Below are 27,413 nucleotides of genomic sequence, written 5' to 3'. Positions count from 1 at the left end.
TCCATTGTTTAGTATTGGAACGCACTCAACTGTGGATGTTTGCATGCAAGCATATTGCAGATAAACAAAATTGCTTCCCTCGTTTCAAATCAAGTATTCTAAATTTGTCTAGATCCGTGTGTATCTAGACGCATTTTAGTGTGTAGATACATGCAAATTTCGATAAATCTACACTTAATTTGAAATAGAAGGAGTACTTATTATGTCACATTGTCTCACATGGATGAGAATTACGAAATAATTTCATTTAATAAATAAAAATTAATAGAGGTATTGATATAGTTGTACTACATATGTATATCTTGCAAGATCATACATTATTGTCGTTTTCCTTTTAGCAATGTAGACTGCATCCAAGGTCTACAAATGCCATATCGTTTCAACCATTAAAAAGATTCATGCTATACTAAATTATTTGCCAGACATTAATGTTTTTGCTCCCTTAGTTAATTAATTAGTATGGCTCCATTCGCCCTAGAGAAAATATTACACCATATTAGAAATAAATATTTAATGATTCAGATTCCATTAAAGAAGATTTTGCATCAGAGTTAATGAGTTTTTTTCGTATTAAAGATTCGTATATATATATCATGCAAGATCATACGTTATCGTCTTTTCCTTAGCAATGTGGACTGCACCCAAGGTCTACAAATTCCATATCTCCGACCATTAAAATTATTTATGCTATACTAAATTATTTTCTTATATTTGCTAGGCATTGATGTTTTTTCTCCCTTAGTTAATTAATTATTATGGCTCCATTCGCCCTAGAGAAAATATTACACCGTATTAGAAATAAATATTTTATGATTCGGGTTCCATTAAAGAAAGATTTTGCATCAGAGTTAATGAGTTTTTGTCATATTACAGATTCTTATATGAAAGCATATGAGTCACCCTCCATAAGATACCGGGTCTATATATAGTTGTCAATGCATATACTGATCTTCATCCTTTGACATATCAAAATGTTCAAACTTATTCTACTTCTCCCATCTATTGCTCTATGTTTTTTTATTCATGCACTTCCAACCGGAGGTGTTCGGCTGCTACCAACTATTCAAAAGGTAATCCTATTATACATTGTTACACTAATTTATAGGACGCATATATTGTGTATTGAACTAGGAAATAGCAATTCTTGTAGTGGCAATGTCGTGTTGTGGTAAGATTGAACAGAAAACAAGGATATGATTTGGGTTATCTATAGGCTAGGGAGTCACGGGAGGATTTGTCTATACAGAACTCAGATCTTTAAGGGTTACTCCATCCATTCCAATGAGTAAAGTGTATATTTATTCTAAGATTTCGTTTTATTCGAGAATTAGTCTAAGTACATGAGGACTATTTGATGTAAAAATGATATCACTAGAACGTGTTATTCAATACGAATCCAAGGATATCAACTATATAATTGAGATACTATTATTTTTCAATTTTTTGGTCAAAGTTTGTTTTAAAATATGTGTGTGCCTTATTCATAGGAACAAAGGCAGTAGTAAACAAATAAAGATGTTACTTGACATTCACTAAGCCAATCCATGGTTTGGTGAGTACATAGGAACTTAGGGAAACCACTTTCTGTTCCATAGAACTAGAAGGTTGCCATCCTTGCGTCCATTCATCAAATTTGGATATTGGACCGTTTGAAAGGGAATTAATTGGTTGTAGAGCACCCACATCAATATAATAGTAACGATGCTCGTTTTACCATCGTCGGCTCTTGAATTTTTTCCACCATTGTCATTTCCTATATTTAATTTGTTCGTTATTTCCTATATTTAATTTGTGTGTCATTTCCAATGTATTCTAAACTATACCATGTTTCCTTAGAGTAAGCATGATATGAAGATGGGGATATGTAAATAAATGGATAGAATCACAAAACATAGAGCTATATGGAAGGGACTAGAGACACCATCTCATGTACACTCTTATAATTATTAGATTCAACAAAATCATGATATTGAACAAATAAACATTACTAATCACAAAACATAGAGCTATATGGAAGGGACTAGAACATGTTATGATCTACTCTTTAATTGGTTAGCTTATTTACTAATTCTATGATAAAAAATGTTTTAGCTCGAAATAAACATTAGCTTCAAGTTCTTGAATCTACGGTCGATGCTTCATATGTTCATTTTACCCTTGACATGTATTTACCATTTTAGTTGAAGGGAAATGTTTCAGTACCACACAATTTCGTCCATGGCCCGACCAAACAAAATCAGGAAAGCTTGAATTCAAACTCCATCGAGGCAATAACTTTTGGACATCATCCTAGTATATGGGACAAGCCATTTGTGAGTTACACTTCGATATTCACTTAGTATTTTAATTACCTTTTGTATAATTCAAAGTTATTTATGTATCCTTTTTTTCTCATCATAGTATTAGCAAAATATGATTTATTTCTTGTTAATCATGTTTTCTTGGATAAGTAGCTGGATCACTAGCACATTTGCATAGCACGATGCATGTTCCCTGCTTTTGTTTTTGTATGTTAAAATTTTGAGATATTACTAAAAAAATTGCACACATTTAAAACGATAAAAAAAACTAGTGGAACGAACCTTCCAAACAAATATTTGGCTTTTTGGCTTGTTATTTGCCGCAGTCCGAATTGTTAGTAAATTAGATTCAGCATTATAGTTACAATAATATATGATTAAAAATGTACAAAATGACTATATCCAGTATGTGAATTTAGAATATGAAATATTGGGTCTTACTTAAATTATTTTCGCTAAGTGACCCAATTTATCTTAAGGATCATGGTATCTGATACAGAAGACCGATGACACTATGTCCCATGGCTCGCAAAGCGTGGTTATAGGCTTTCATATTGCTTTCTAGATTTCACTCTCCTCTCCTTTTTAGTCGATGTATATCTTTTCACCGTGGACTAAATCTACACACTCATGACTTGTACCTAAACCTTGTATTACCTTCCTCCACCCACTCCATCTCACTGTTTTACTGTCTTGTTTTGGGTTAATTTTCTTGTCAAATTTCCTATAGAGAATGCTCCATACAAGATTATGTGAACTATGCAGGTGTTTACTTTTATGTTAATAGTTCTATGAACCTAACTACCACCAATTTATAATTCTCCCTCCGTCCTACGAAAGTTATCTTAGATTTGTCAAAATTTGGATGTATCTAAACACTATCTAGCATGTAGATACCTTCTGATACGGAGTGAGTAGCATCTCTAGGTTCATACAAGCATTTTGAGTGTTCACCATTTGAAATGATGATATAAATTCTCAGCGGAACATAGATCAAGTTCTATTGGAGAAACAAATATATACAAGAAAGATCGAGCACACATGGTATCTTTTGAACATGTCAGCAGATAAGTCAATTAGTTGGCCCAATGGTTTCTGGATCGATGTATTAACTTGAAAAAGCAATGCCAACCTTGTTCTTACTAATTTTTTCTTTGCAGCTTCATCGTCACATCTTATATGACTAACAACTTCCCAATTACTCTTCTAACAAGTACATGTTTCTCGGTAGAAAATATATCCACCGAGTATTGGAATCTTTTTTATTCTAAGGATCCTACATTTACCCAATGTTACAGTTTCATGTTTCACTCATCTATTTATCCTAGTTGTTGTATATGTTATTTATATGGAGCTATCACTATGTAGTATGCTACACACTTAATATCTTATGGAGGTCCCGAAGGCCACTACTATGGCTTTCAGTCCACCATGGGTGTGTACAACCACAAATTAACTTTCGGGCAGTGGAGTTCGGCTGGAATTTGGGTCTATCATGATGGAGATGGTGTGAAATCAAGCTATAACTCAATTACAGTTGGATGGCATGTAAGATTTATTTTCTTCATCAAACATAGTTTTTTAATTCAGACAGTCAATTCAAAAATACTCCATCCATCCCACAAAAGTTGTCTGTGATTTGTTAAAATTTAAATATACCTAGATGCTATTTAGTGTCTACATACATCAAAATTTAGATCAGATAACTTTGATAGGACGGAGGGAGTACAATAATTGCAATAACTTGATCTTGATTTATGGGATAAATCACACACCCTCCCGTTTCAACAATTGAATAAAACTTATATTTTTATTCTAGCATATGTGTTTTCATCACTAAAAATTAGCAGCCAATTTAATGCATTAATGAAATTATTTTTCAAAAAAAATGTGGTCAAATATTCTATGTGCTTTCCATTTTTCATGTCGATTGAATGAAACCTCATATGTTCGCTTTGTTTTACAGATTTATCCAGAACACTATGGAGACTCACATCCACACTTCTATACCAAATGGACGGTAATGTCATGAATATGATGATAATAATGTGAATTAGCTGTTAAGAAGTGCTCTGGCTGTTACATGAAACATAAATGTATATTTACCTTTCCATGCATATATATGTTGCAGAGAGATGGACACGATGAAACTGGATGCTTCAACATGGACTGTCCTGGTTTCGTACGGGTGAATGGCGCTGTTATAGCGCCAGGTGATGCTATACGACCGGTTTTTGATGTTCCGGATGGGTTCATACCAAAGATCACACTAAGAGTGCTTAAGGTGTGAGTGTTATCTTTCCTGTTATACATTTATACATTTCAGTGTAATAGTCTTCTCAAGACAGTAGTTTCCTCATCAAATCATATCGCATGGATCAATAGTTCTAGCTTGAGTGAAATGTCAACAAAAATATCAAGATGCTTTCTTTTTGTATAACATGATATGCTTACATTATTACTTGACATGAATCCTAAATGAGTGCAGGACAAAACAAGTGGAGACTGGTGGGTGTACTATGGCTTGAACAATGTCCCCACAGGGGTGGGATACTTCCCAAGGTCATTGTTCACGTACTTAGCTCATGAGGCAAAGCAAATGGGTTTTGGTGGTGCTGTGGTTGCCAAACTGCAGGATCCAACTCCTCCGATGGGAAGTGGTTACTTCCCACATGATGGACAGGGTCGCGCCGCAGCTTTCACCGATCTTCGAATCATTGATCAAGAAGGAAAGAGCAAGCCCATCATGGTAGACTTACCCAAGCATGTTACTGATGAAAAATGCTACACCATTACTCCTATTAATAATGGTGAATTCCTTTATGGCGGGCCTGGAAATTGTATGAAATAATGTAACAACCTTTTATTGGCCATGATCGCTCCACATTATTAGTTGCTTAATAAAATCATATGGATGACTCCCATGTTTTATCAGCCACTTTTTGTCCATTTTGGTCAGAAGAAACACATGCCTCTTCATAATGAATAAGTCTACGTGTTCACAACTATAGCTTCTAGCGACGTACTCGACAGTTTTAAGGATTTCTTTCATGGTTGCATCAATCTTACTAGCAACATTCATGGGCGTGTTTGGTAGACTGCATCGATTTTCAGGATCATGGTAAAATCTCACTAGCAACATTCATGGGCATGAGTGCCCTGGGGGTATATCCCGTCCAAAATAAACTCCATCCTATGGACAGTTTGTTTGGTAGCATGTGAAAACTTTTTTCGGCACTTGGAGATTTCAGCTCCGACTGTTTGTTGCATGGGTTTCAGCCCATGGAACAACCCAAAAGCAGCCACATGTCGTCTGGTTGTCACCAATTGTTACATCATGGTAAAATCTTGTCATAAGTGGTGAGGTTGTCAGCCAGTATGATCATTAGTACCAAACCTAGCACACTACTTAATTTAGCATAGTACCATAGCACATTGAAGTTTAGACACATAACATTAGCAACTAGTGGCAATCTCTCTCTCTATTCAACAATCCTCATGGTGGCATCTCCATGGTTTGGGCACTTGGTCAACACCACACATCACAAGTAGTCAAAAATAGCCACTTGGAAGATGGCTGGAGCGATATTCGTGAAGGTGGTGAAGTAGCCAACCATCAGATCATTGGCAATGGCAAAGCCTTCCCACCCATGATGTATGACGTCTTGTCCATCCATGATATTTATATTCATGTCCCCCTTGCAACAAGTGCAGGTCTTGATACCGTTGAAGGGATCTTCCCGAAGAATGGCACATGTCCAAGGGGATGGTATACATACCCAAAGTTGGCTCGATATCAGCGTGATGAATTTCTCCAGACCGGGCTCCTCATGGAAATGTCCAACATTGGCCTGCCTTCCTATACGAGGCCTCTTTCTTGACCCCCTCATTAGGAACCTCGGCATGAGCGCTGATGTCCATAGCCTACACAAAAATAAGAATCTTGGACACTAGGGACATTCAGGGCCGGCTCTAGGATTTCAGAGGCCCCGGGGCGAATTTTATCAACGGGCCCAAAAGAGGGGGAAAAAGATCGAATTCATACATGAATTGATAAAAATAACGTAAAGCCATAAGCGCCATAAATATTCGTTTGCATCCAATATCTGATAAATTCCCATCTCAGTACGAAAAGATGCAACATCAACGCGAAACAATCACCGGGTTGACAATTTTAGATTGAAAACACAAATAACTAGAGCGATTTAGTCGAGATTTTAGTCCAAAACTAGTAAGCATGCACGTGCAATGCACATTTCATAATTTATAATAGAGTATCTATCAATTTCAAATACACATAAATGACAACTTGTTTTTCTTTTAGTGTGTCATATGAAGCTATGAAATAGGAGTTAGTTTTCATATAACGAAATACCACGAAATAAGTATCACAATACATAGCAAAATATACTTGTTTAGAAATGCCGGATAAAATATCTCTTGTGAAATACTCCATAAAATTTAACAATAATTCACAAAGTAACATGTATGATTACAATTTTTAATGGTACAAATAATAAAAATTTATGTGCAAGCTTATTTTATTTGAATGGAAATTACAACGCATTGCCGACTAAAACCGCAGCTTGATTGTGTGCTACACACCTAGTACATCATTTTAGCTCGTTACTCAATGCACATCTGAATGGACAATGCCCAGCTCAGAAGAAAAAAAGGAAAAAAACGGATAAGCCCACACTCTGTAGCTCACTGTCCAGTCTCTTTCGTCAAGCCGCCACCGTCACCAACCTCCCCACCACCCGTCCTCGTCGAATCCAGCCGCCGGAGTGCCCAAGGAGGCGCTCGAGCTGGCATGCCCGGGGGCAACCCAACGCTAGGCGCCGACGGTGGGGACATCTTCGCCAAAACAATTTCAATTTCCGGCGACGACGTCGTCCTCGCCAGCGGCGGCGCCATGAACTTGTTCGCTCGTATTCGCGGAGCGGGGGCGGGGTCGAAGGAGGTGGGATATGCAGGAGGACAGGCGCTTCTGGAGCTGACGCCGCATAGGACGGCGGTGTGCCATCTAGTGCAGGTCTGCGCGTCGCCGGGGGCGCAGGAAGAGGGGCCCCTAGCCGGGCTGCCATTCCCGTTCGAGTCCGTCGCCCACCACAACTGCCTCGGGCTCTTCTTCTTCTCCCTCACCCAGGTGCGCAGATGGCGTGCGTGCATTACCGAAGAGGCTGCCTTGGTTCTGTATGTCACTTGTGTGCGCTCTGCTCACTGCTGCCGTTCGTGCTCTTTGTGGTTTCTTTACACAGAAACACCAATTGTGGATGGTGATTGTGCTCAATCTTCCATGTTATTGAGGATTTTAGGCAGTCTAAGTATGTTGGAGCAGATTGGCCAAACAATTTAACAAAAGGAACAAGTGAGCCGGTTCATCGTCTCCCCATAAGGTAAATCCTCCATTTCTCACAAGATTTTCACATGTATTAAACATGCTCTGCTTAGTTGTTACCATGGTATGTCCATAAGTCAGTTACATTCTTTGGTCTGAGAAATTATATCATAAATAGATGAGTCTGCAAATACTAACTCTCACATGTAATCTCAATTCACCAGCGAAATTTACTTTTTTCCATATGATATTGTGATAAAAATTATTAATGCTACCATGCGCATTTTTCTTGTTTATTCTGATCACTTTATTTAAATTGAACACGCACAAATCTTATTTGCTCGCGTAGTTCTTGACGTTTGCAAATTAGTGGAGATGTATGACACTGGCATTGTCAATACATGTTTCATGCTGATTGGCTTGGTAGAAGCAATAGGTGTTGCTTCAGCCATGGTTGCTGCAGGTGATTTGTAAAACTAATATCAGCACTTGACACGAAAGTTGTAGATAATGTTTTGAGAAATAATAATAGGATAGGGGATCATCAGTTGTTATGGTTCCAGGAAATCATCAGTTCTCTGCACATACCGATGTCGATCACACACCTTTGATAATAACATACGTAAGAACATCAGTCCATGAGTGAGTGTACACATAACTTGAAAACTTGAAGCTACTCATACTACCTTACAACCATCCATAAAACATCCATGGCAACAGATGCATCATCATTTGTCCTCTTTTACTTGCTGGATTTTTTTTACTCGAACCATACATACCTTAATTGAGTGATGATGATATCCAGTTGCAACATACGCTGCATAAATGAAGTCCCATCTGCGCAAAATGGAAATGAGAAATAAAGCTCGAGATATCTCTGTATGTTAAGAAACTAAATACGATAATGCTGCAAAGATAATTTAAGGAATACAATTATATGTATATTGTTAGTCAGTTTCGGGTGAAAGATAATATAATAATAAGTATGTTGATCATTACTTGGTGCTGCAGAACTTCGTATTATGTGTGGTAAACCTTTGATATAATATATATATTAAATTAAAATATGCCTCTTCAATCTTCATAGGTTATCATGATTAAGTCGTGAAATCAACAAAAAAATGTTAGCATCAAAAGTAGTTATGTAGGTACAAAACCATGATGCAAATAAACCTTATAATAACCCACCCGCCTCATCCCTTTAAAACATCTCTATATACAATGTTTTTTGTGCTTTTCCCGGATTTATCGACCTCTTTGTTTGGCTTGGCCAAAATTTGTGTCGTCTTTGTTGACACACCCCTCGACAGTGCAACATATAGCTGTCCATGTGAGAATACAGGCTCGGGAAGGTAAATACCAACGTTTGGTATGGTTTGGCCTTGTGCCTTGTTAATGGTCATTGCAAAACTCAGGCGAATGGGGAACTGTTTTCTCTTGAGTTTGAAGGGAAGTGAGTGATGGCGTGTATTTCACACGTTCGTTGGGCAACCCCAAGAGGAAGGTATGATGCGCACAGCAGCAAGTTTTCCCTCAGAAAGAAATCAAGGTTTATCGAACCAGGAGGAGCCAAGAAGCACGTTGAAGGTTGATGGCGGCGGCGCGCAACACCAGGGATTCCGGCGCCAACGTGGAACCTGCACAACACAACCAAAGTACTTTGCCCCAACGAAACAGTGAGGTTGTCAATCTCACCGGCTTGCTGTAACAAAGGATTAACCGTATTGTGTGGAAGATGATTGTTTGCAGAGAAAATAGTAAAAACAAGTATTACAGCAGATTTGTATTTCAGTATTAAAGAATGGACCGGGGTCCACAGTTCACTAGAGGTGTCTCTCCCATAAGATAAAAGCATGTTGGGTGAACAAATTACAGTCGGGCAATTGACAAATAGAGAGGGCATAACAATGCACATACATGTCATGATAAGTACAGTGAGATTTAATTGGGCATTACGACAAAGTACATAGACCGCCATCCAACTGCATCTATGCCTAAAAAGTCCACCTTCAGGTTATCGTCCGAACCCCCTCCAGTATTAAGTTGCAAAGCAACAGACAATTGCATTAAGTATGGTGCGTAATGTAATCAACAACTACATCCTCGGACATAGCGCCAATGTTTTATCCCTAGTGGCAACAACACAACACAACCTTAGAACTTTCTGTCACTGTCCCAGGTGTCAATCCAGGCATGAACCCACTATCGAGCATAAATACTCCCTCTTGGAGTTAAGAGCAAAAACTTGGCCAGAGCCTCTACTAATAACGGAGAGCATGCAAGATCATAAACAACACATATGTAATAACTTGATAATTAACATAACATGGTATTCTCTATCCATCGGATCCCGACAAACACAACATAGAGTATTACAGATAGATGATCTTGATCATGTTAGGCAGCTCACAAGATCCAACAATGAAGCACAATGAGGAGAAGACAACCATCTAGCTACTGCTATGGACCCATAGTCCAGGGGTGAACTACTCACTCATCACTCCGGAGGCGACCATGGCGGTGTAGAGTCCTCCGGGAGATGAATCCCCTCTCCGGCAGGGTGCCGGAGGAGATCTCCAGAATCCCCCGAGATGGGATTGGCGGCGGCGGCGTCTCTGGAAGGTTTCCCTTATCGTGGTTTTTCGCATCAGGGGTTTCGCGACGGAGGCTTTAAGTAGGCGGAAGGGCAGAGTCGGGGGGCTGACGAGGGGCCCACACCACAGGGCGGCGCGGGCCCCCCCTTGGCCGTGCCGCCTTGTGGTTTGGCCACCTCGTGGCCCCACTTCATATGCTCTTCGGTCTTCTGGAAGGTTCGTGGCGAAATAGGCCCCTGGGTCTTTGTTTCGTCCAATTCCGAGAATATTTCGTTACTAGGATTTCTGAAACCAAAAACAGCAGAAAACAGCAACTGGCACTTCGGCATCTTGTTAATAGGTTAGTTCCAGAAAATGCACGAATATGACATAAAGTGTGCATAAAACATGTAGGTATCATCAATAATATGGCATAGAACATAAGAAATTATCGATACGTCGGAGAAGTATCAAGCATCCCCAAGCTTAGTTCTGCTCGTCCCGAGCAGGTAAAACGATAACAAAGATAATTTCTGAAGTGATATGCCATCATAACCTTGATCATACTATTTGTAAACATATGTAATGAATGCAGTGATCAAAACAATGGTAATGACATGAGTAAACAAGTGAATCATAAAGCAAAGACTTTTCATGAATAGTACTTCAAGACAAGTATTAATAAGTCTTGCATAAGAGTTAACTCATAAAGCAATAAATCAAAGTAAAGGTATTGAAACAACACAAAGGAAGATTAAGTTTCAGCGGTTGCTTTCAACTTGTAACATGTATATCTCATGGATAATTGTCAACATAGAGTAATATAACAAGTACAATATGCAAATATGTAGGAATCAATGCATAGTTCACACAATTGTTTGCTTCTTGAGGTGGAGAGAGATAGGTGAACTGACTCAACATAAAAGTAAAAGAATGGTCCTTCAAAGAGGAAAGCATCGATTGCTATATTTGTGCTAGAGCTTTTATTTTGAAAACATGAAACAATTTTGTCAACGGTAGTAATAAAGCATATGAGTTATGAAAATTATATCTTACAAGTTGCAAGTCTCATGCATAGTATACTAATAGTGCCCGGACCTTGTCCTAATTAGCTTGGACTACCGGATCTTTGCAATGCACATGTTTTAACCAAGTGTCACAATGGGGTACCTCCATGCCGCCTGTACAAAGGTCTAAGGAGAAAGCTCGCATTTTGGATTTCTCGCTTTTGATTATTCTCAACTTAGACATCCATACCGGGACAACATGGACAACAGATAATGGACTCCTCTTTAATGCATAAGCATGTGGCAACAATTATTATTCTCATATGAGATTGAGGATATATGTCCAAAACTGAAACTTCCACCATGAATCATGGCTTTAGTTAGCGGCCCAATGTTCTTCTCTAACAATATGCATGCTCCAACCATTAAGGTGGTAGATCTCTCTTACTTCAGACAAGACGGACATGCATAGCAACTCACATGATATTCAACAAAGAATAGTTGATGGCGTCCCCAGAGACATGGTTATCGCACAACAAGCAACTTAATAAGAGATAAAGTGCATAAGTACATATTCAATACCATAATAGTTTTTAAGCTATTTGTCCCATGAGCTATATATTGCAAAGGTGAATGATGGAATTTTAAAGGTAGCACTCAAGCAATTTACTTTGGAATGGTGGATAAATACCATGTAGTAGGTAGGTATGGTGGACACAAATGGCATAGTGGTTGGCTCAAGGATTTTGGATGCATGAGAAGTATTCCCTCTCGATACAAGGTTTAGGCTAGCAAGGTTATTTGAAACAAACACAAGGATGAACGGTGCAGCAAAACTCACATAAAAGACATATTGTAAACATTATAAGACTCTACACCGTCTTCCTTGTTGTTCAAAACTCAATACTAGATGTTATCTAGACTCTAGAGAAACCAAATATGCAAACCAAATTAGCAAGCTCTAAGTATTTCTTCATTAATGGGTGCAAAGTATATGATGCAGGAGCTTAAACATGAGCACAACAATTGCCAAGTATCAAATTATCCAAGACATTTTAGAGTTACTACATGTAGCATTTTCCAATTCCAACCATATAACAATTTAACGAAGAAGAAACTTCGCCATGAATACTATGAGTAGAGCCTAAGGACATACTTGTCCATATGCTACAGCGGAGCGTGTCTCTCCCATAAAGTGAATGCTAGGATCCATTTTATTCAAACAAAACAAAAAACAAAAACAAACCGACGCTCCAAGCAAAGTACATAAGATGTGACGGAATAAAAATATAGTTTCAGGGGAGGAACCTGATAATGTTGTCGATGAAGAAGGGGATGCCCAAGGCATCCCCAAGCTTAGACGCTTGAGTCTTCTTAAAGTATGCAGGGGTGAACCACCGGGGCATCCCCAAGCTTAGAGCTTTCACTCTCCTTGATCATATTGCATCATACTCCTCTCTTGATCCTTGAAAACTTCCTCCACACCAAACTCGAAACAACTCATTAGAGGGTTAGTGCATAATAAAAATTCACATGTTCAGAGGTGACACAATCATTCTTAACACTTCTGGACATTGCATAAAGCTACTGGACATTAATGGATCAAAGAAATTCATCCAACATAGCAAAAGAGGCAATGCAAAATAAAAGGCAGAATCTGTCAAAACAGAACAGTCCGTAAAGATGGATTTTATTAGGCCACCAGACTTGCTCAAATGAAAATGCTCAAATTGAATGAAAGTTGCGTACATATCTGAGGATCATGCACGTAAATTGGCTTAATTTTCTGAGCTACCTACAGGGAGGTATACCCAGATTCGTGACAGCAAAGAAATCTGGAACTGCGCAGTAATCCAAATCTAGTACATACTTTACTATGAAAGACTTTACTTGGCACAACAAAACTCAAAACTAAGATAAGGAGAGGTTGCTACAGTAGTAAACAACTTCCAAGACTCAAATATAAAACAAAAATACTGTAGTAAAAACATGGGTTGTCTCCCATAAGCGCTTTTCTTTAACGCCTTTCAGCTAGGCGCAGAAAGTGTATATCAAGTAACATCAAGAGACGAAGCATCAACATCATAATTTGTTCTAATAATAGAATCATAAGGTAACTTCATTCTCTTTCTAGGGAAGTGTTCCATACCTTTCTTGAGAGGAAATTGATATTTAATATTCCCTTCCTTCATATCAATAGTAGCACCAACGGTTCGAAGAAAAGGTCTTCCCAATATAATGGGGCAAGATGCATTGCATTCAATATCCAAGACAACAAAATCAATGGGGACAAGGTTATTGTTAACCATAATATGCACATTATCAACTCTCCCCAAAGGTTTCTTTTTAGCATTATCAGCGAGATTAACATCCAGATAACAGTTTTTCAATGGTGGCAAGTCAAGCATATCATAGATTTTCTTAGGCATAACAGAAATACTTGCACCAAGATCACATAAAGCATTACAATCAAAATCTTTGACTCTCATTTTAATGATGGGCTCCCAACCATCCTCTAGCTTTCTAGGAATAGAAGTTTCAAGTTTTAGTTTCTCTTCTCTAGCTTTTATGAGAGCATTTGTAATATGTTTTGTGAAAGCCAAGTTTACAGCGCTAGCATTGGGACTCTTAGCAAGTTTTTGCAAGAACTTTATAACTTCAGAGATGTGGCAATCATCAAAATCTAAATCATTACAATCTAAAGCAATGGGATTATCATCCCCAAGGTTGGAAAAAATTTCAGCAGTTTTATCACGAGCGGTTTTAGCGATTTCAGGTAATTTTGCGCGCTTTGCACTAGGAGTAGAAGCATTGCCAACACCAATTATTTTACCATTGATAGTAGGAGGTGCAGCAACATGTGAATCATTAGCATTGCTAGTGGTGGTAATAGTCCAAACTTTAGCTACATTTTCCTCTTCAGCTAGTTTTTCATTTTCTTATCTATCCCACCTAGCACGCAGTTCAGCCATTAATCTTATATTCTCATTAATTCTAACTTGGATGGCATTTGCTGTAGTAACAATTTTATTTTCAATATCCCTATTAGGCATAACTTTCGATTTCAAAAGATCAACATCAGAGGCAAGACTATCAACTCTAGAAGCAAGAATATCAATTTTATTGAGCTTTTCCTCAACAGATTTGTTAAAGGCAGTTTGTGTACTAATAAATTCTTTAAGCATAGCTTCAAGTCCAGGGGGTGTATTCCTATTATTGTTGTAAGAATTCCCATAAGAATTAGCATAACCGTTACCATTATTATAAGGATATTGCCTATAGTTATTACTAGAATTGTTCCGATAAGCGTTGTTGTTGAAATTATTATTTTTAATGAAGTTTACATCAACATGTTCTTCTTGAGCAACCAATGAAGCTAACGGAACATTATTAGGATCAACATTAGTCCTACCATTCACAAGCATAGACATAATAGCATCAACCTTATCATTCAAGGAAGAGGATTCTTCAACAGAATTTACCTTCTTACCTTGTGGAGCTCTTTCCGTGTGCCATTCAGAGTAATTAACCATCATATTATCAAGAAGCTTTGTTGCTTCACCAAGAGTGATGGACATAAAGGTACCTCCAGCAGCTGAATCCAATAAATTCCGCGAAGAAAAATTTAGTCCTGCATAGAAGGTTTGGATGATCATCCAAGTAGTCAGTCCATGGGTTGGGCAATTTTTAACCAAAGATTTCATTCTTTCCCAAGCTTGAGCAACATGTTCAGTATCCAATTGTTTAAAATTCATTATGCTACTCCTCAAAGATATAATTTTAGCAGGGGGATAATATCTACCAATAAAAGCATCCTTGCATTTAGTCCAGGAATCAATACTATTCTTAGGCAGAGATAGCAACCAATCTTTAGCTCTTCCTCTTAATGAGAAAGGAAACAATTTTAATTTTATAATGTCACCATCTACATCTTTATATTTTTGCATTTCACATAGTTCAACAAAATTATTGAGATGGGCGACATCATCGAACTAACACCGGAAAATTGCTCTCGCATAACAAGATTCAGTAAAGCAGGTTTAATTTCAAAGAATTCTGCTGTAGTAGCAGGTGGAGCAATAGGTGTGCATAAGAAATCATTATTATTTGTGCTAGTGAAGTCACACAACTTAGTATTTTCAGGGGTAGCCATTTTAGCAGTAGTAAATAAAGCAAACTAGATAAAGTAAATGCAAGTATACTAATTTTTTTGTGTTTTTGATATAGCAAACAAGACAGTAAATAAAGTAAAACTAGCAACTAATTTTTTTGTGTTTTGATATAATGCAGCAAACAAAGTAGTAAATAAAATAAAGCAAGACAAAAACAAAGTAGAGAGATTGAGAAGTGGAGACTCCCCTTGCAGCGTGTCTTGATCTCCCCGGCAACGGCGCCAGAAAAAGAGCTTGATGGCGTGTATTTCACACGTTCGTTGGGCAACCCCAAGAGGAAGGTATGATGCGCACAGCAGCAAGTTTTCCCTCAGAAAGAAACCAAGGTTTATCGAACCAGGAGGAGCCAAGAAGCACGTTGAAGGTTGATAGCGGCGGGATGTAGTGCGGCGCAACACCAGGGATTCCGGCGCCAACGTGGAACCTGCACAACACAACCAAAGTACTTTGCCCCAACGAAACAGTGAGGTTGTCAATCTCACCGGCTTGCTGTAACAAAGGATTAACCGTATTGTGTGGAAGATGATTGTTTGCAGAGAAAATAGTAAAAACAAGTATTGCAGCAGATTTGTATTTCAGTATTAAAGAATGGACCGGGGTCCACAGTTCACTAGAGGTGTCTCTCCCATAAGATAAAAGCATGTTGGGTGAACAAATTACAGTCGGGCAATTGACAAATAGAGAGGGCATAACAATGCACATACATGTCATGATAAGTACAGTGAGATTTAATTGGGCATTACGACAAAGTACATAGACCGCCATCCAACTGCATCTATGCCTAAAAAGTCCACCTTCAGGTTATCGTCCGAACCCCCTCCAGTATTAAGTTGCAAAGCAACAGACAATTGCATTAAGTATGGTGCGTAATGTAATCAACAACTACATCCTCGGACATAGCGCCAATGTTTTATCCCTAGTGGCAACAACACAACACAACCTTAGAACTTTCTGTCACTGTCCCAGGTGTCAATCCAGGCATGAACCCACTATCGAGCATAAATACTCCCTCTTGGAGTTAAGAGCAAAAACTTGGCCAGAGCCTCTACTAATAACGGAGAGCATGCAAGATCATAAACAACACATATGTAATAACTTGATAATTAACATAACATGGTATTCTCTATCCATCGGATCCCGACAAACACAACATAGAGTATTACAGATAGATGATCTTGATCATGTTAGGCAGCTCACAAGATCCAACAATGAAGCACAATGAGGAGAAGACAACCATCTAGCTACTGCTATGGACCCATAATCCAGGGGTGAACTACTCACTCATCACTCCGGAGGCGACCATGGCGGTGTAGAGTCCTCCGGGAGATGAATCCCCTCTCCGGCAGGGTGCCGGAGGAGATCTCCAGAATCCCCCGAGATGGGATTGGCGGCGGCGGCGTCTCTGGAAGGTTTTCCTTATCGTGGTTTTTCGCATCAGGGGTTTCGCGACGGAGGCTTTAAGTAGGCGGAAGGGCAGAGTCGGGGGGCTGACGAGGGGCCCACACCACAGGGCGGCGCGGGCCCCCCCTTGGTCGCGCCGCCTTGTGGTTTGGCCACCTCGTGGCCCCACTTCGTATGCTCTTCGGTCTTCTGGAAGGTTCGTGGCGAAATAGGCCCCTGGGTCTTTGTTTCGTCCAATTCCGAGAATATTTCGTTACTAGGATTTCTGAAACCAAAAACAAAGCAGAACAAAGAATCGGCACTTCGGCATCTTGTTAATAGGTTAGTTCCAGAAAATGCACGAATATGACATAAAGTGTGCATAAAACATGTAGGTATCATCAATAATATGGCATAGAACATAAGAAATTATCGATACGTCGGAGACGTATCAGTGAGATGTCCTCCGAGGGCGACATAGGGATCCTAGGTATGAATACCCTCTTTCCAGCATGCTGACCACCAACAATCTCCGCATCGATTGCATTATCTTGGAAGGCTCTTATCATAAGCCGTGTTCCGTTGCATAGGCCATTATGAGGGTCGAGGTTTCGGAGCAGAATGACCGGGCAATTGGCTTTCAATCTCAAGACATGCGGGGGAAATCCATTTGGTGTGATCGAGTTCAAAAAGTCAATAGTGTAATTATTCTGCAAATCATCCTCGGTTGAGTCGAAGCTATGGTATAACCTTTCTTTGCCTGGAAACCTGGAGATCATCTTGTCATTCAGGTCATCCACATGCTCGTTCTTGGTAGATAGGATTGCACGTGCGCTCATGTATTCTCTCGACCTAGTGTTGTCATGTAGCGATGGGAAGACATTTTCAATGAGCGTGTTAATAGCTTTTTCATCCTCGGTGTAGCCGATCACAATGTCGTCAGGGAGACGCACATAGTCGTCACCAATTGTCTCTTCTGTTCCATTGCCGATCCTTAGGAGGTATTCAGAGAACCAAGGATCGGCATGTGCCCGCATATTGCGTGTGAGGCGTATCTTGCGTGTCTTCTGCCACAGATATGATCTCAGAAGTGTAGCATCCGTTATCTGTGCTCTTGTCCCACGTGTCACAACGGGAAGGACCTGCCTGAAATCCCCACCAAAGACGACAACCTTTCCCCCAAATGGCAAAGGACATTCCATTATATCTTGGAGCGATCTATCAAGTGTCTCAACTGCTTGACGTTTGGTCATAGCAACTTCGTCCCAAATTATTAAGGACGCCTGTTTTAGCAACTCTGTCGTACCACTCTGCTTTGTAAAACTACACATGCTGTTATCTTTGAGCTTGATTGGAATTTTGAACCTGGAGTGTGCAGTACGGCCTCCAGGCATTATTGATGCCGCTATACCTGATGTAGCAGTTGCAATTGCTATTAAGCCCATGGAACGCACCTTTGCAAGCAATGCCTTGTATAAGTACGTCTTGCCAGTGCCTCCTGGACCATCAACAAAGAATATCTGACCTTTTTTGTTTGTCACATGATCCATTATATCATTGAAACCAGTCAGCTGCTCACTGTTCAAACTACCAAATAGATCTAGATGTTCTTTGTCTGCGGTGACTTGCCTCTCCTCTACTACCTCTCTATACTCCGCATGATAAGAACCATCCATGTCAACCAGATCCGGAAGTCCATAGCTTGTAATATCCTTTCCCATGGATTGCAACATATCCCTGATATCTCTAAGGACCATCTGCTCTATTGCTGCCTCATTTGATTGATTAAGACAGTAATCCTCAGACATTGATGCTAGATGTTTGTCCCACATCCTTTGGATTTCTGTTGCCTCGCAGAACACCAATATAGTTGCAAACAACCTTCTTAAGGCACAAGGCATCTGAAATGTGGCTGCCTCCGTCATGCAATCATCAAGGGTCTTGTCGTGCTCAATGAGGCCTAAGTGCTCACATGCTTCCCTGAAGGAACTGCATAGCTTGCCATTTACAGTTTTTAAATTGTCAAATGAAGTGGCTCCTCGGACATGACTTAGGAGCACACGCAAGTAGTACCTATCTCCTTCAGCAGGGTGTGCGTACACAAGTCTTCCAATTTGTGATCTCTTATTTTTTCTATTCTGCCATTTCTTATTTCCATCAATACATCTATAATGTTCTGGAAACTCCCTATACAACCATTTCCGTGCTACCGGAAACTTCCGGTTCATCTCAAAGTACTCAGTAAGCATGGACTTGGAAGAAGATGGTCGAGCGACAACATCTTCTAGATTTTCACTTGCTTTAAATGCGACTGTATGCATGTTTTCCAAATGAAGCTGCAGCTGCAGCACTGATGGACTTACACCAAATAATTTAAAACCATAAAGCCGATGCATCGCATCTGGAGGAGATACAAAGCGAGCATCCCTATATTGTCGAATTTCATTGATGGTTCCACCATCATTGATGATATCCTGCTCGCATGCGAAGGAAGCTTTGTCATGCCCTTTATAGATGTACTTGAACAAGTACTTGACTGCCTTGATGCTCGAGCAAGCTTCGACATTAATGTGGCAGTTGTATCGCATAAGCAGAAAGGGGTTGTAAGGGACGACCCATCTGTTGTCCAAATCTGCTCCTCTGATCCTAACTCCACGCCCATTGTCCCTCCTTCTATAGATGGGATATGAGTCTTTCCCTTGCTGTGTGGCATCACAAAATTCTCGTGGGTAATGAAATCGGCATTGTCCGTCAATCATGTAAGGACAATTTTTCTTCAACTCACCACAGGGTCCGTGCAACATGTGTTTGATGACCAGATCATGCAAAACAGTGTATTTCTCTTGTTCAGGTATCTCTGCAGATATCACCCGGTCATAGTCATCTGGGGTCGCTAACTTGCTTTTTGCTTTCATGATTAGAAGTATATGTTCATGCGGGAGACCTCGTTTCTGAAACTCTGTGACATGAACATAAGCTGCGACTTCTCCAAAATGCTTACCCTTAGTCAATAAGTCCATCAAATCTCGTTGTTCCGCTTTGAATACTCTTGCCACCAGGTCTGGACGGTCTTGTGGCAATTGTCCAGGAAACAATCTCTCGGTTATCTCCTCCCAATAAGGATTGCAAGTCATCGTGATAAAGTAGTCTGGTTTACCCCAACGCTGAACTATGGCCATCGCATCCAGGAACCTCCGCTGCATGTCGCGATCCCCACCAGGAAATGTACGTGGAAGCACGATTCTCTTGCCAATCCGATCACCGCGTGACTCGCCAGCAACAACAGTGTCAACAAGACCCTATTATAAAATTATACAAGGTTATAGAAAAGTATGCTATATTACGTATCATAAGAAACACAAGCATATTACCTGGTAGAGGTCAGCACGTATAATCTTCTGATTTGCCGGTTTTGAGTACCAGTCAAGCCTCATAGTCTCAATTTTGATATACATGTCAACAGCCCACTGTTGAAATAGACGCCCCCCAAACAAGATAATGTTAAAAAGCTTCTTCCTAACCTGCACTTTGAAGCAGTAGTACTCCCTTGCACTAACAAATTTCCTAGAGTGTGTTGCATTCTTCTCATTTTCACCAAAATCATCATCTGGGTTATCCTCGTTGTCATCTAAAAGTTTGTCAACATAAATGTTTGTAACTTGTATTCATAATAATTTAAAGCTGCCAATTATGGCCAATACCTTCAAGTAAATCAGTAGCATTGTCTTCATCTTGTGCATCATCAACACCTGTTTGTGGCATCGTGTTATCATTTGAATATTGCTAGCGACATTAATATTTGATGATACACATACAAATATTATAATAAGAAAGGATGACCAATACCTGTAGGTAAATTAGTGGCATTGGCTTCATCTGGTGCAAAATTCACAAATTGTTCTTCTCTAATCAAGTCACCATCTGCTAGGTGGAAGAAAACATAAGTTTTTCATTCATCTCATTCACAAATAGTAAGCATATAAATTAGTAACGAACATCATACCTGTAGGTAAATCAAAGGCTTGGTTCAGTTGTCTTGACGAATTATCTGCTAAATGTTGGGTCGTGTCATCGGGAGGCCCAACAAATGGCATCCAACGATTCCAACCAGTCTCCCCACGTGGGAAGAACAGAGGATATGACAATGGATCATAGCAACCATAGTATGCTCTAATATACAAGGGTCGGTCTCCTTTTCCATGCACGACAACACTCCTGTCAAAGCAATTTTGTGGGTCGCTTCCTTCAACCCATATCTCTGCCACCTGAGAAGCTGTTGGGGCATTGTACCTTCGTCGATCTAGCTTGATATCTGTGTTTAGTGAGATCTTATATTCATCTAGATTCGGAATAGACCCAAGGCTCTTGAAAACCTGCGCATAAGGGTTATTCTCTAGTATTTTCAAAATCCTTCGTATGAGCTCTATATTAAGATCTGGCGACCTGTTACCCCTATGAATCAAGTTTTCATCTGTATCATAAATATAGAGCTGGAAATGCCGAGGTCCATTATCAGCTGCCACCAGATTATCAAGAGCGTGGTACAAACCAGCGGTGATGCGGAATGTATAGACACCAGTTCTTGCAGCTGTGCTGACTCGGCGATCAAGGGTGACTCCTAGACTTGTGAATGAGAAGTGCGAGTTGAAATACCGAATGTTCTCTCTGAAATATTTAGCATCAACATCCTCTTGACTTGTAAACAACCGTTTCAACTCTTCTGGAACCTCTGGAGTAACAATTGAGACTTTTCCTTTTCTGCAGCAAAATGCAGGCCCCTCATATGGAAACCGTAATGCCCCACAGTGTATGCAGTCTGGTACTTTTCTCAAGACATGATGGTTTTTAGGTAAGTTTCGGTATATGAATTCCTCGGTATGTACTACAGGTGCTGGTCGTGAAGGATCACTTGGAAGGACATACGATTCAAAAGGAACATCTAACAACAAAGAAAATTGTATATTCAATTAACACTCATAATATAGTACTAAAATGTGAAGTTGAAATGGAAAATAGAGAATGGACATACCTTGTTCAGGAAATATTCTAGCTTCTTCATCAGGCTCATGGAATGCACCTTGTTCACTTTGCACCGTCCCCTCGCAAGCTAGGAGGTAATATATTGGTCAAACATAATTGTTTTCGTGAAGAATTTGGAGTGTGCAAGACAATATATAAATGTACCCTCTAAATTGGATTGTTGAAAAATGGGCTCAAATATTCCATATGGATCATCTGCCTGCTCGTTGCCTACTATGAAAATCATCAGATGAGTAGAGCATAATAACAATATAAGTATTGTAGCAGATGTAGGGTTAATCATCTTACTTTGCAGTTCTCCATTGGTTTGACCAGCATTCTCAGACATACATTTAGTTCGGGTATTTTGAGGTTGATTGGAGCCAATAGAAGGGTATGTAACTGAATAAAGAAAAGATAATTACGGTGAAATAAACAATGTGCCTTATGTTGCACTAATAAATAAACCAATGGACTAACACGCCTGTTGAATTATGCAATCTTGGTTGGTTAGGTTGATAATTTTTCCAAGTTGGGGTAGGTCAAAACCTTCCAGTAGGGTGATGGGATATGAATAGTGTTTCAATCATATTAAGATCCACCATAAAGCTGATAATACTTTTACTTATTTGAAATACTATCCTATGCGAACACAATGACATTACCTTGTGAACTATCCCGTGCGATGGTGGAAATTGTCTGCGGTTCCTGACCAAGAGGCATCGCTACAACTCTCATCCTTCCTGCAATTTGTTGCATTTGGTATGCACCATTCCTGTGCAACCAACTGTTATCATCTTTGTTTGTTGCATTATTCTCCTTCTGTTGTGGGATGCCTCCAAGTGATTGTGAACCATTTGGTAGATTCGTTAAGCCTTCAAGATATGACATTGCAGACCGCACATAATAATTAACAATTTTCCAGCTAACAGTAAATAAGCATTAAATAATTTGTGGTATTATGCAACCTGCACAGGATATGTTGTGTAGTTGGATGACAGCCGATTGTCCTGTTGCTGGTGTCTGTGACACACTGTCACCGCCGTTGAGGAGGGCAGATGCATTTTTTTCTGCTCACGTGATTGGCGTTGTCGTTTTAATATTTCCTCTCTATTCTGTGAATAATACAACCTTTGCCGCTGCCTCTTTGTCTCTTTAAGATCTGCATATATAGACGAAAAAACAAATTAGTAGAAAAAAGTAGGGGTGTATGCAGTGGTTGATCGTCATTACCAAGAGATACGGCGGACACTGGTGTGTGTGTCTCATTTTCTTGGTCATTGTTATGGCTAGGAGCAGAAGCCACATTTTTCTGACTGTAAGCTTCACGTTGCCTCTTTAATATCTTGTCCCTATTTTGTGAATACCGTTCCCTCTCCCGTTGCCTCTTTAGTTCCAGAGCGTCTTCATTACTTTGGGACATGGACAGGGGTGTATGTGGTACATTTTGCTTGTCATAGGCAGGGTTACTGAATTTTTTTTCTTTTCATTGGATTCACGCCATCTTTGCTGAATATCATCTTTATATCGTGCATAATATTCTCTGTCCCTCTGTCTCTTCAATGTTTTAGGGTCTGTGTACATCCATACCGTTATTTAGCAGTACATCAAAATATCAGTCAGTAGGCATTGTTTGCTGACACTTACCCAAGGAGCTGGTGTTGCTTATATCCTGAAGAGGGGTGCGTCCCACATCACGATTCGGAGATGCCATCCTAGAAGCTTATCCAGGGAACAGTACAACAACAATAGTGTTCATATGAATATGCATGGCATTAATTAAATAAACAGGTTTTCCTTTTTTCCGATAATATTTTAAGCAGTGACGGTGGTGTTTGATGAAACAAGTGTTTTTTCAAAGAATAGGATATCTCGGGTAATAAGCTTGATTCTCTATCGTTTTCTATCAATTTGAGGGTAAAGGGATGGCTTGCATCTGTAAGATTATTTATGTTTACCCTAACACAGTCTTAAGATAATGATTCTGGTTTTGTAGTGCTCAAAACTTTGGAACCGTTTAAGATATAGCTGAAAAGACACGGGTTGCATTGTTTATTGCCGTTGATGAAGTTCACTGTGTTTCTAAATGGGGTATGGATTTGACCTTGTCTCAGCTTGCAGGAAGGCGATGGCCCGTCTGGGAGGTACGGCGCTGTCAAGGACGGCGGTGATGGTGTAGCCACCGGCGTGTGACACGGTGACAGGGAGACCTGGACGATGCAGCCGCCGGCGTTTGAGGCGGTGGCAGGGGGTGCGGCGACGGTGGTGCGGACAGCGTGTGACGCGGTGGCAGCGAGTGCGCCATCCAGGGAGGCGGCGACGGTGCTGCCGACGACGTGTGATGCGGTGGCAGCAAGTGCGCCCTCGAGGGAGGCGGCGACGGTGCTGCCGACGACATCTGATGCGGTGGCAGCGAATGCGCCTTCCAGGGAGGTGGCGATGTTGCCGACAGCGTGCGAGGGTGTGGCAGCGAGCGCGCCGTCCAGGGAGGCGGCGACGATGTGGGGGCGGCCTGCAAGGTAGCGGGGACGCGTTCCCTCGACTGGAGGGAGGCCGGGACGCCGGCGGCAGCAATCCAAAGCAGGAAGGAGGTGTCTATGGGAGGGATCGTGGGAATGAGTTAGTTTCCTTTTTGTTTAGCGATCATGACGGGACGAACGGGCGTGGCTTTCGTATTTTTCTCTGCGGGCAGAGTACGTCCGTCATCGTAAATTGGTAAGTGCACCAGAGAGATTTGATTAGGCCAATGAAAGTTGTTAGCTTGGTGGGCCTGATCGTTGGGTTGTAGTTAGTTGTAGTACATCCATGTACGTTCTGGGGTGACTTTAGAGGAATTCATGTTTGCTCTTTTATAAGTAGTAGAGATTACCTGACCTTTATGTCCCAAATTTGATTGCCCTTGGCCGCAGCCGTTAAGCCGTACCCGGCTAGCAGCGGCCGCTCCCTTTGCCTCCATCTCCGACTATCAGCGTGTTCAGAGATTAGACCAAAAGAAAACGAAACGTCCACTGCGGCCGTGCCTCGGTGCGTGCTTTGTTTCTCTTCAAATGCGTACTTGCTGGAGGCCCAGACTTGAACGTGGGTGTATAGTATAGATGGGCCTCTTTCTTTTTTTCTATCTTCTCTTATATATACATGTATATCAGCTATGGGCCCCAAATTTGGCTAGGCTCCGGGCCGTCGCACCTATTGCCCTGGGCCAGAGCCGGCCCTGGGGACATTGCAACCAGAAGGAAACATGTAATTATCGGCCATAACACCATACGTTATGAACAAGCAAGGTGGACCTCATAATAACACAGCAGACATACGTCATTATATAATCAGACATTTTTAGCAAGTACCAAGTAGTACCATTGTGGTACTACACAACACTTGATAAATCTTGATTCATCCCGGTGCTACAAACGATGAGCAATCTTCTAATCATCGGCCTAGCAATGAAAACAACAAGCATCACGCTTGTTCTTGGTCATCCATTGCCCATCGAAAACTGGTACAAAAAACCTTGCCTCTTGTAACCATGAACAGTAAATCCAGTTCACCGATATGCAATCAATTTTTCATCCATTCGAAACCTGGCTACCAAATTGAACTACCACAACACCGAATTCCCCCAAAGCATTACCGCAGTCTAAAATCTCGACGTCTTGCTAGTAATCTACAAATAAAATCCTACCTAAGCATTTACCTTCACATATGTACAATTCATTTCATCTAAATAACTAACACTGCATATTTACGTGTAGATCTATGAAGGAAAAAACATCATAGCAGGTAGGAGTAGGACTTCCCATCATTGGCAAGGGCCAATGGAGGTCGAGATTGTCGGCCTTGTGAGAACCATGGTCCCAATGATTCTTTGTTCGCATTGGCCGCGACCACTCTCATTGGGAAGAATATGAAGATGTCTGGGGAATGGCCCCCAATATACCAAAGATAGAGGAACAAGTAGGTGACAGGATGACTGTACTACGGCCTTGGCCGGCTGAGCAATCGTTGGAACGTGGCCGGCTGTGCTATCATATGGCCAGCTGTGGAATCCTCATGGCCGGCTTGAGATGGTTGGTAGAGCTCCGTCATCCGTATTGAGAAGTCTATGCTCGGGCCACATCCCGTCTGACACATGGAACTATGTGTGATCATGCCGCATGCGGCTCCATACGTGATGATGGACCAGACGGCGTGGGTGACACATGGCTACGAGGTTCACAGTGACCCTAGGCCATGTAGCACACATGTCCCTATCCCTATCAGCAGAGACCAGACGTCAAGATAGGGCACCTGATGGGCCCTGGGACGCCTCGGGAGGGAGCACCGGAGCCAGACAAGCCGGCTTTCCCAATACCATTATAGTTTTCTCCTGTGTAACATAGTGGTTGTATATAAGGCCTAGTAGCACCCCCTTCGGGGGATCGATATCACTCTCATTCACATCCCGCTACTTGGAGGAACAAGGTCTTCTCCTACCTCCTGCAGCCGGCCACAACTCAAGGTGCACCATTGTAGCTCTCATAAGGCCATAACATCACATGATCCTAATGTTCAGACTTTATCATGATTGTATGTCTTGTAGGTATGTCTCTCTATATTCGCAAGGCCAACAATACAAGAGCAAATAATGAGAGTACTAGGAACGGTGATAAATCCATCCTGCACCCAGGTCATTACTTTGTACATGGTTGATGGAATCTCACATTTAACACTTGGTCAACCTCACAAGTTTGACAAAAAAAATCGTTGATATTGAACTATTGTTCATTCCCATTTAATACATTAAAAAACTTCTATCGATTCTTAGGTCATCAACTTGATAACGAACTACATTGTTAGAGTCCAATGTTGTTTTCTTTGTGTCGACTTGTCGAGAAAGCACACTTGTTGGAGACGATATTATTGGTGTCCATACTATGAGCCATTACATGCACTAGTTGAGACTGGGACTTAGAGAGTTGAGCTAATCCTATTGATGCTTCATTTTTATTGCTATTTTGACTTAGGATTTGGGTCATTAGTTGGATCAGTTGAACATGTTCTGCCAATAATGGATGTACTCCGGGTAGCATCTCGTCATTGTTCTCGTTGTTGACGCATCTCGAAGGATCCATATGTTGAGTTTAGAGTGTATGAGAATAAAAGAGAATAGATAGAAAAGGTCTAGGGATTTCCTACCAAAACAAAGCAGATAAAGGTAATTCGTCGAACAACAATCATCTAGTTGGTCATACCACAATTTGGTAAGATCAATACGTTATTATGATATTGTTGGTCAATAAAAGAGAACTACTGGTGGTCTCATCTATTCCTATCTCGAGTGCTTCAACTTCCTCTCTTTTACTTCTTCGACCTTCCTTCTGGGTATCGTGAAGTCTGGATCAGATTCTTTCTTCAAGTTCTTCATTGGTCTTCAATGTAGTGAATCCTGATAATTTCAGGAATAACATCTGAAGCATCGGTCTTCACGCTTCAGTGTCTTGGGCATCAGTAGTCCTTTCTTGATGGTTTTAATGGGGTAGATCATCTACTGAAAGAGGAAAATATTTTTGATGATGAGGTAGGTGAGAATACTAGAAGTTCATAAAGCAAGCATATTTTTAATAGAAGTAGGATTAGATAAAATT

The 27,413-nt window shown here is 40.6% G+C and overlaps 3 protein-coding genes across 3 annotated transcripts; 2 read left to right on the top strand and 1 right to left on the bottom strand.

Annotated features, from left to right (window-relative positions):
- Nucleotides 1–2,188: 2,188 nt before the first annotated feature.
- On the top strand, nucleotides 2,189–5,188 carry LOC127349231 (protein neprosin-like). Its single transcript, XM_051374997.2, has 5 exons — nucleotides 2,189–2,312; nucleotides 3,669–3,848; nucleotides 4,267–4,320; nucleotides 4,432–4,584; nucleotides 4,789–5,188. The coding sequence occupies exons 2-5, from the start codon at nucleotides 3,732–3,734 to the stop codon at nucleotides 5,149–5,151; spliced, it is 687 nt and encodes a 228-aa protein (XP_051230957.1). The 5' UTR covers nucleotides 2,189–2,312; nucleotides 3,669–3,731; the 3' UTR covers nucleotides 5,152–5,188.
- A 1,844-nt stretch (nucleotides 5,189–7,032) lies between these two features.
- LOC139830247 (uncharacterized) lies at nucleotides 7,033–7,957 on the top strand. The gene is made up of 2 exons (XM_071818257.1): nucleotides 7,033–7,449; nucleotides 7,562–7,957. Exons 1-2 carry the CDS (start codon nucleotides 7,114–7,116, stop codon nucleotides 7,607–7,609), a joined length of 384 nt encoding a protein of 127 aa, XP_071674358.1. The 5' UTR covers nucleotides 7,033–7,113; the 3' UTR covers nucleotides 7,610–7,957.
- Nucleotides 7,958–8,185: 228 nt separating this feature from the next.
- On the bottom strand, nucleotides 8,186–24,748 carry LOC127348049 (uncharacterized). The gene is made up of 15 exons (XM_071818334.1): nucleotides 24,667–24,748; nucleotides 23,897–24,304; nucleotides 22,458–22,667; nucleotides 22,102–22,194; nucleotides 21,958–22,023; nucleotides 21,803–21,880; nucleotides 21,697–21,712; nucleotides 20,777–21,531; nucleotides 20,620–20,694; nucleotides 20,475–20,522; nucleotides 20,295–20,401; nucleotides 20,145–20,240; nucleotides 17,274–20,072; nucleotides 8,421–8,518; nucleotides 8,186–8,246 (listed from the first exon to the last, which is right to left on the bottom strand). The coding sequence occupies exons 1-15, from the start codon at nucleotides 24,746–24,748 to the stop codon at nucleotides 8,186–8,188; spliced, it is 4,992 nt and encodes a 1,663-aa protein (XP_071674435.1).
- Between the last annotated feature and the right edge of the window lie 2,665 nt (nucleotides 24,749–27,413).

The sequence above is a fragment of the Lolium perenne genome, chromosome 4 (genome assembly GCF_019359855.2).
Source record: "Lolium perenne isolate Kyuss_39 chromosome 4, Kyuss_2.0, whole genome shotgun sequence".
Lineage (NCBI taxonomy): Eukaryota > Viridiplantae > Streptophyta > Magnoliopsida > Poales > Poaceae > Lolium > Lolium perenne.
This window is presented reverse-complemented; position numbering and strand designations above follow the sequence as displayed.

Bases quoted from the DNA above. Each gene is read 5' to 3' on its own strand.
- LOC139830247 (XM_071818257.1), top strand. From the start codon at position 7,114: ATGCCCGGGGGCAACCCAACGCTAGGCGCCGACGGTGGGGACATCTTC. The intron at 7,450-7,561 runs GTGCGCAGATGG...TTCTTTACACAG, and splicing joins TCTTCTTCTCCCTCACCCAG to AAACACCAATTGTGGATGGT.
- LOC127349231 (XM_051374997.2), top strand. From the start codon at position 3,732: ATGGGTGTGTACAACCACAAATTAACTTTCGGGCAGTGGAGTTCGGCT. The intron at 3,849-4,266 runs GTAAGATTTATT...TTTGTTTTACAG, and splicing joins CAATTACAGTTGGATGGCAT to ATTTATCCAGAACACTATGG. The intron at 4,321-4,431 runs GTAATGTCATGA...TATATGTTGCAG, and splicing joins ACTTCTATACCAAATGGACG to AGAGATGGACACGATGAAAC.
- LOC127348049 (XM_071818334.1), bottom strand. From the start codon at position 24,748: ATGGAGGCAAAGGGAGCGGCCGCTGCTAGCCGGGTACGGCTTAACGGC. The intron at 8,519-17,273 runs GTATTCATACCT...CTTAACATACAG, and splicing joins GTCAGCATGCTGGAAAGAGG to AGATATCTCGAGCTTTATTT. The intron at 8,247-8,420 runs GTATGTATGGTT...TTATTATCAAAG, and splicing joins ATCATCATCACTCAATTAAG to GTGTGTGATCGACATCGGTA.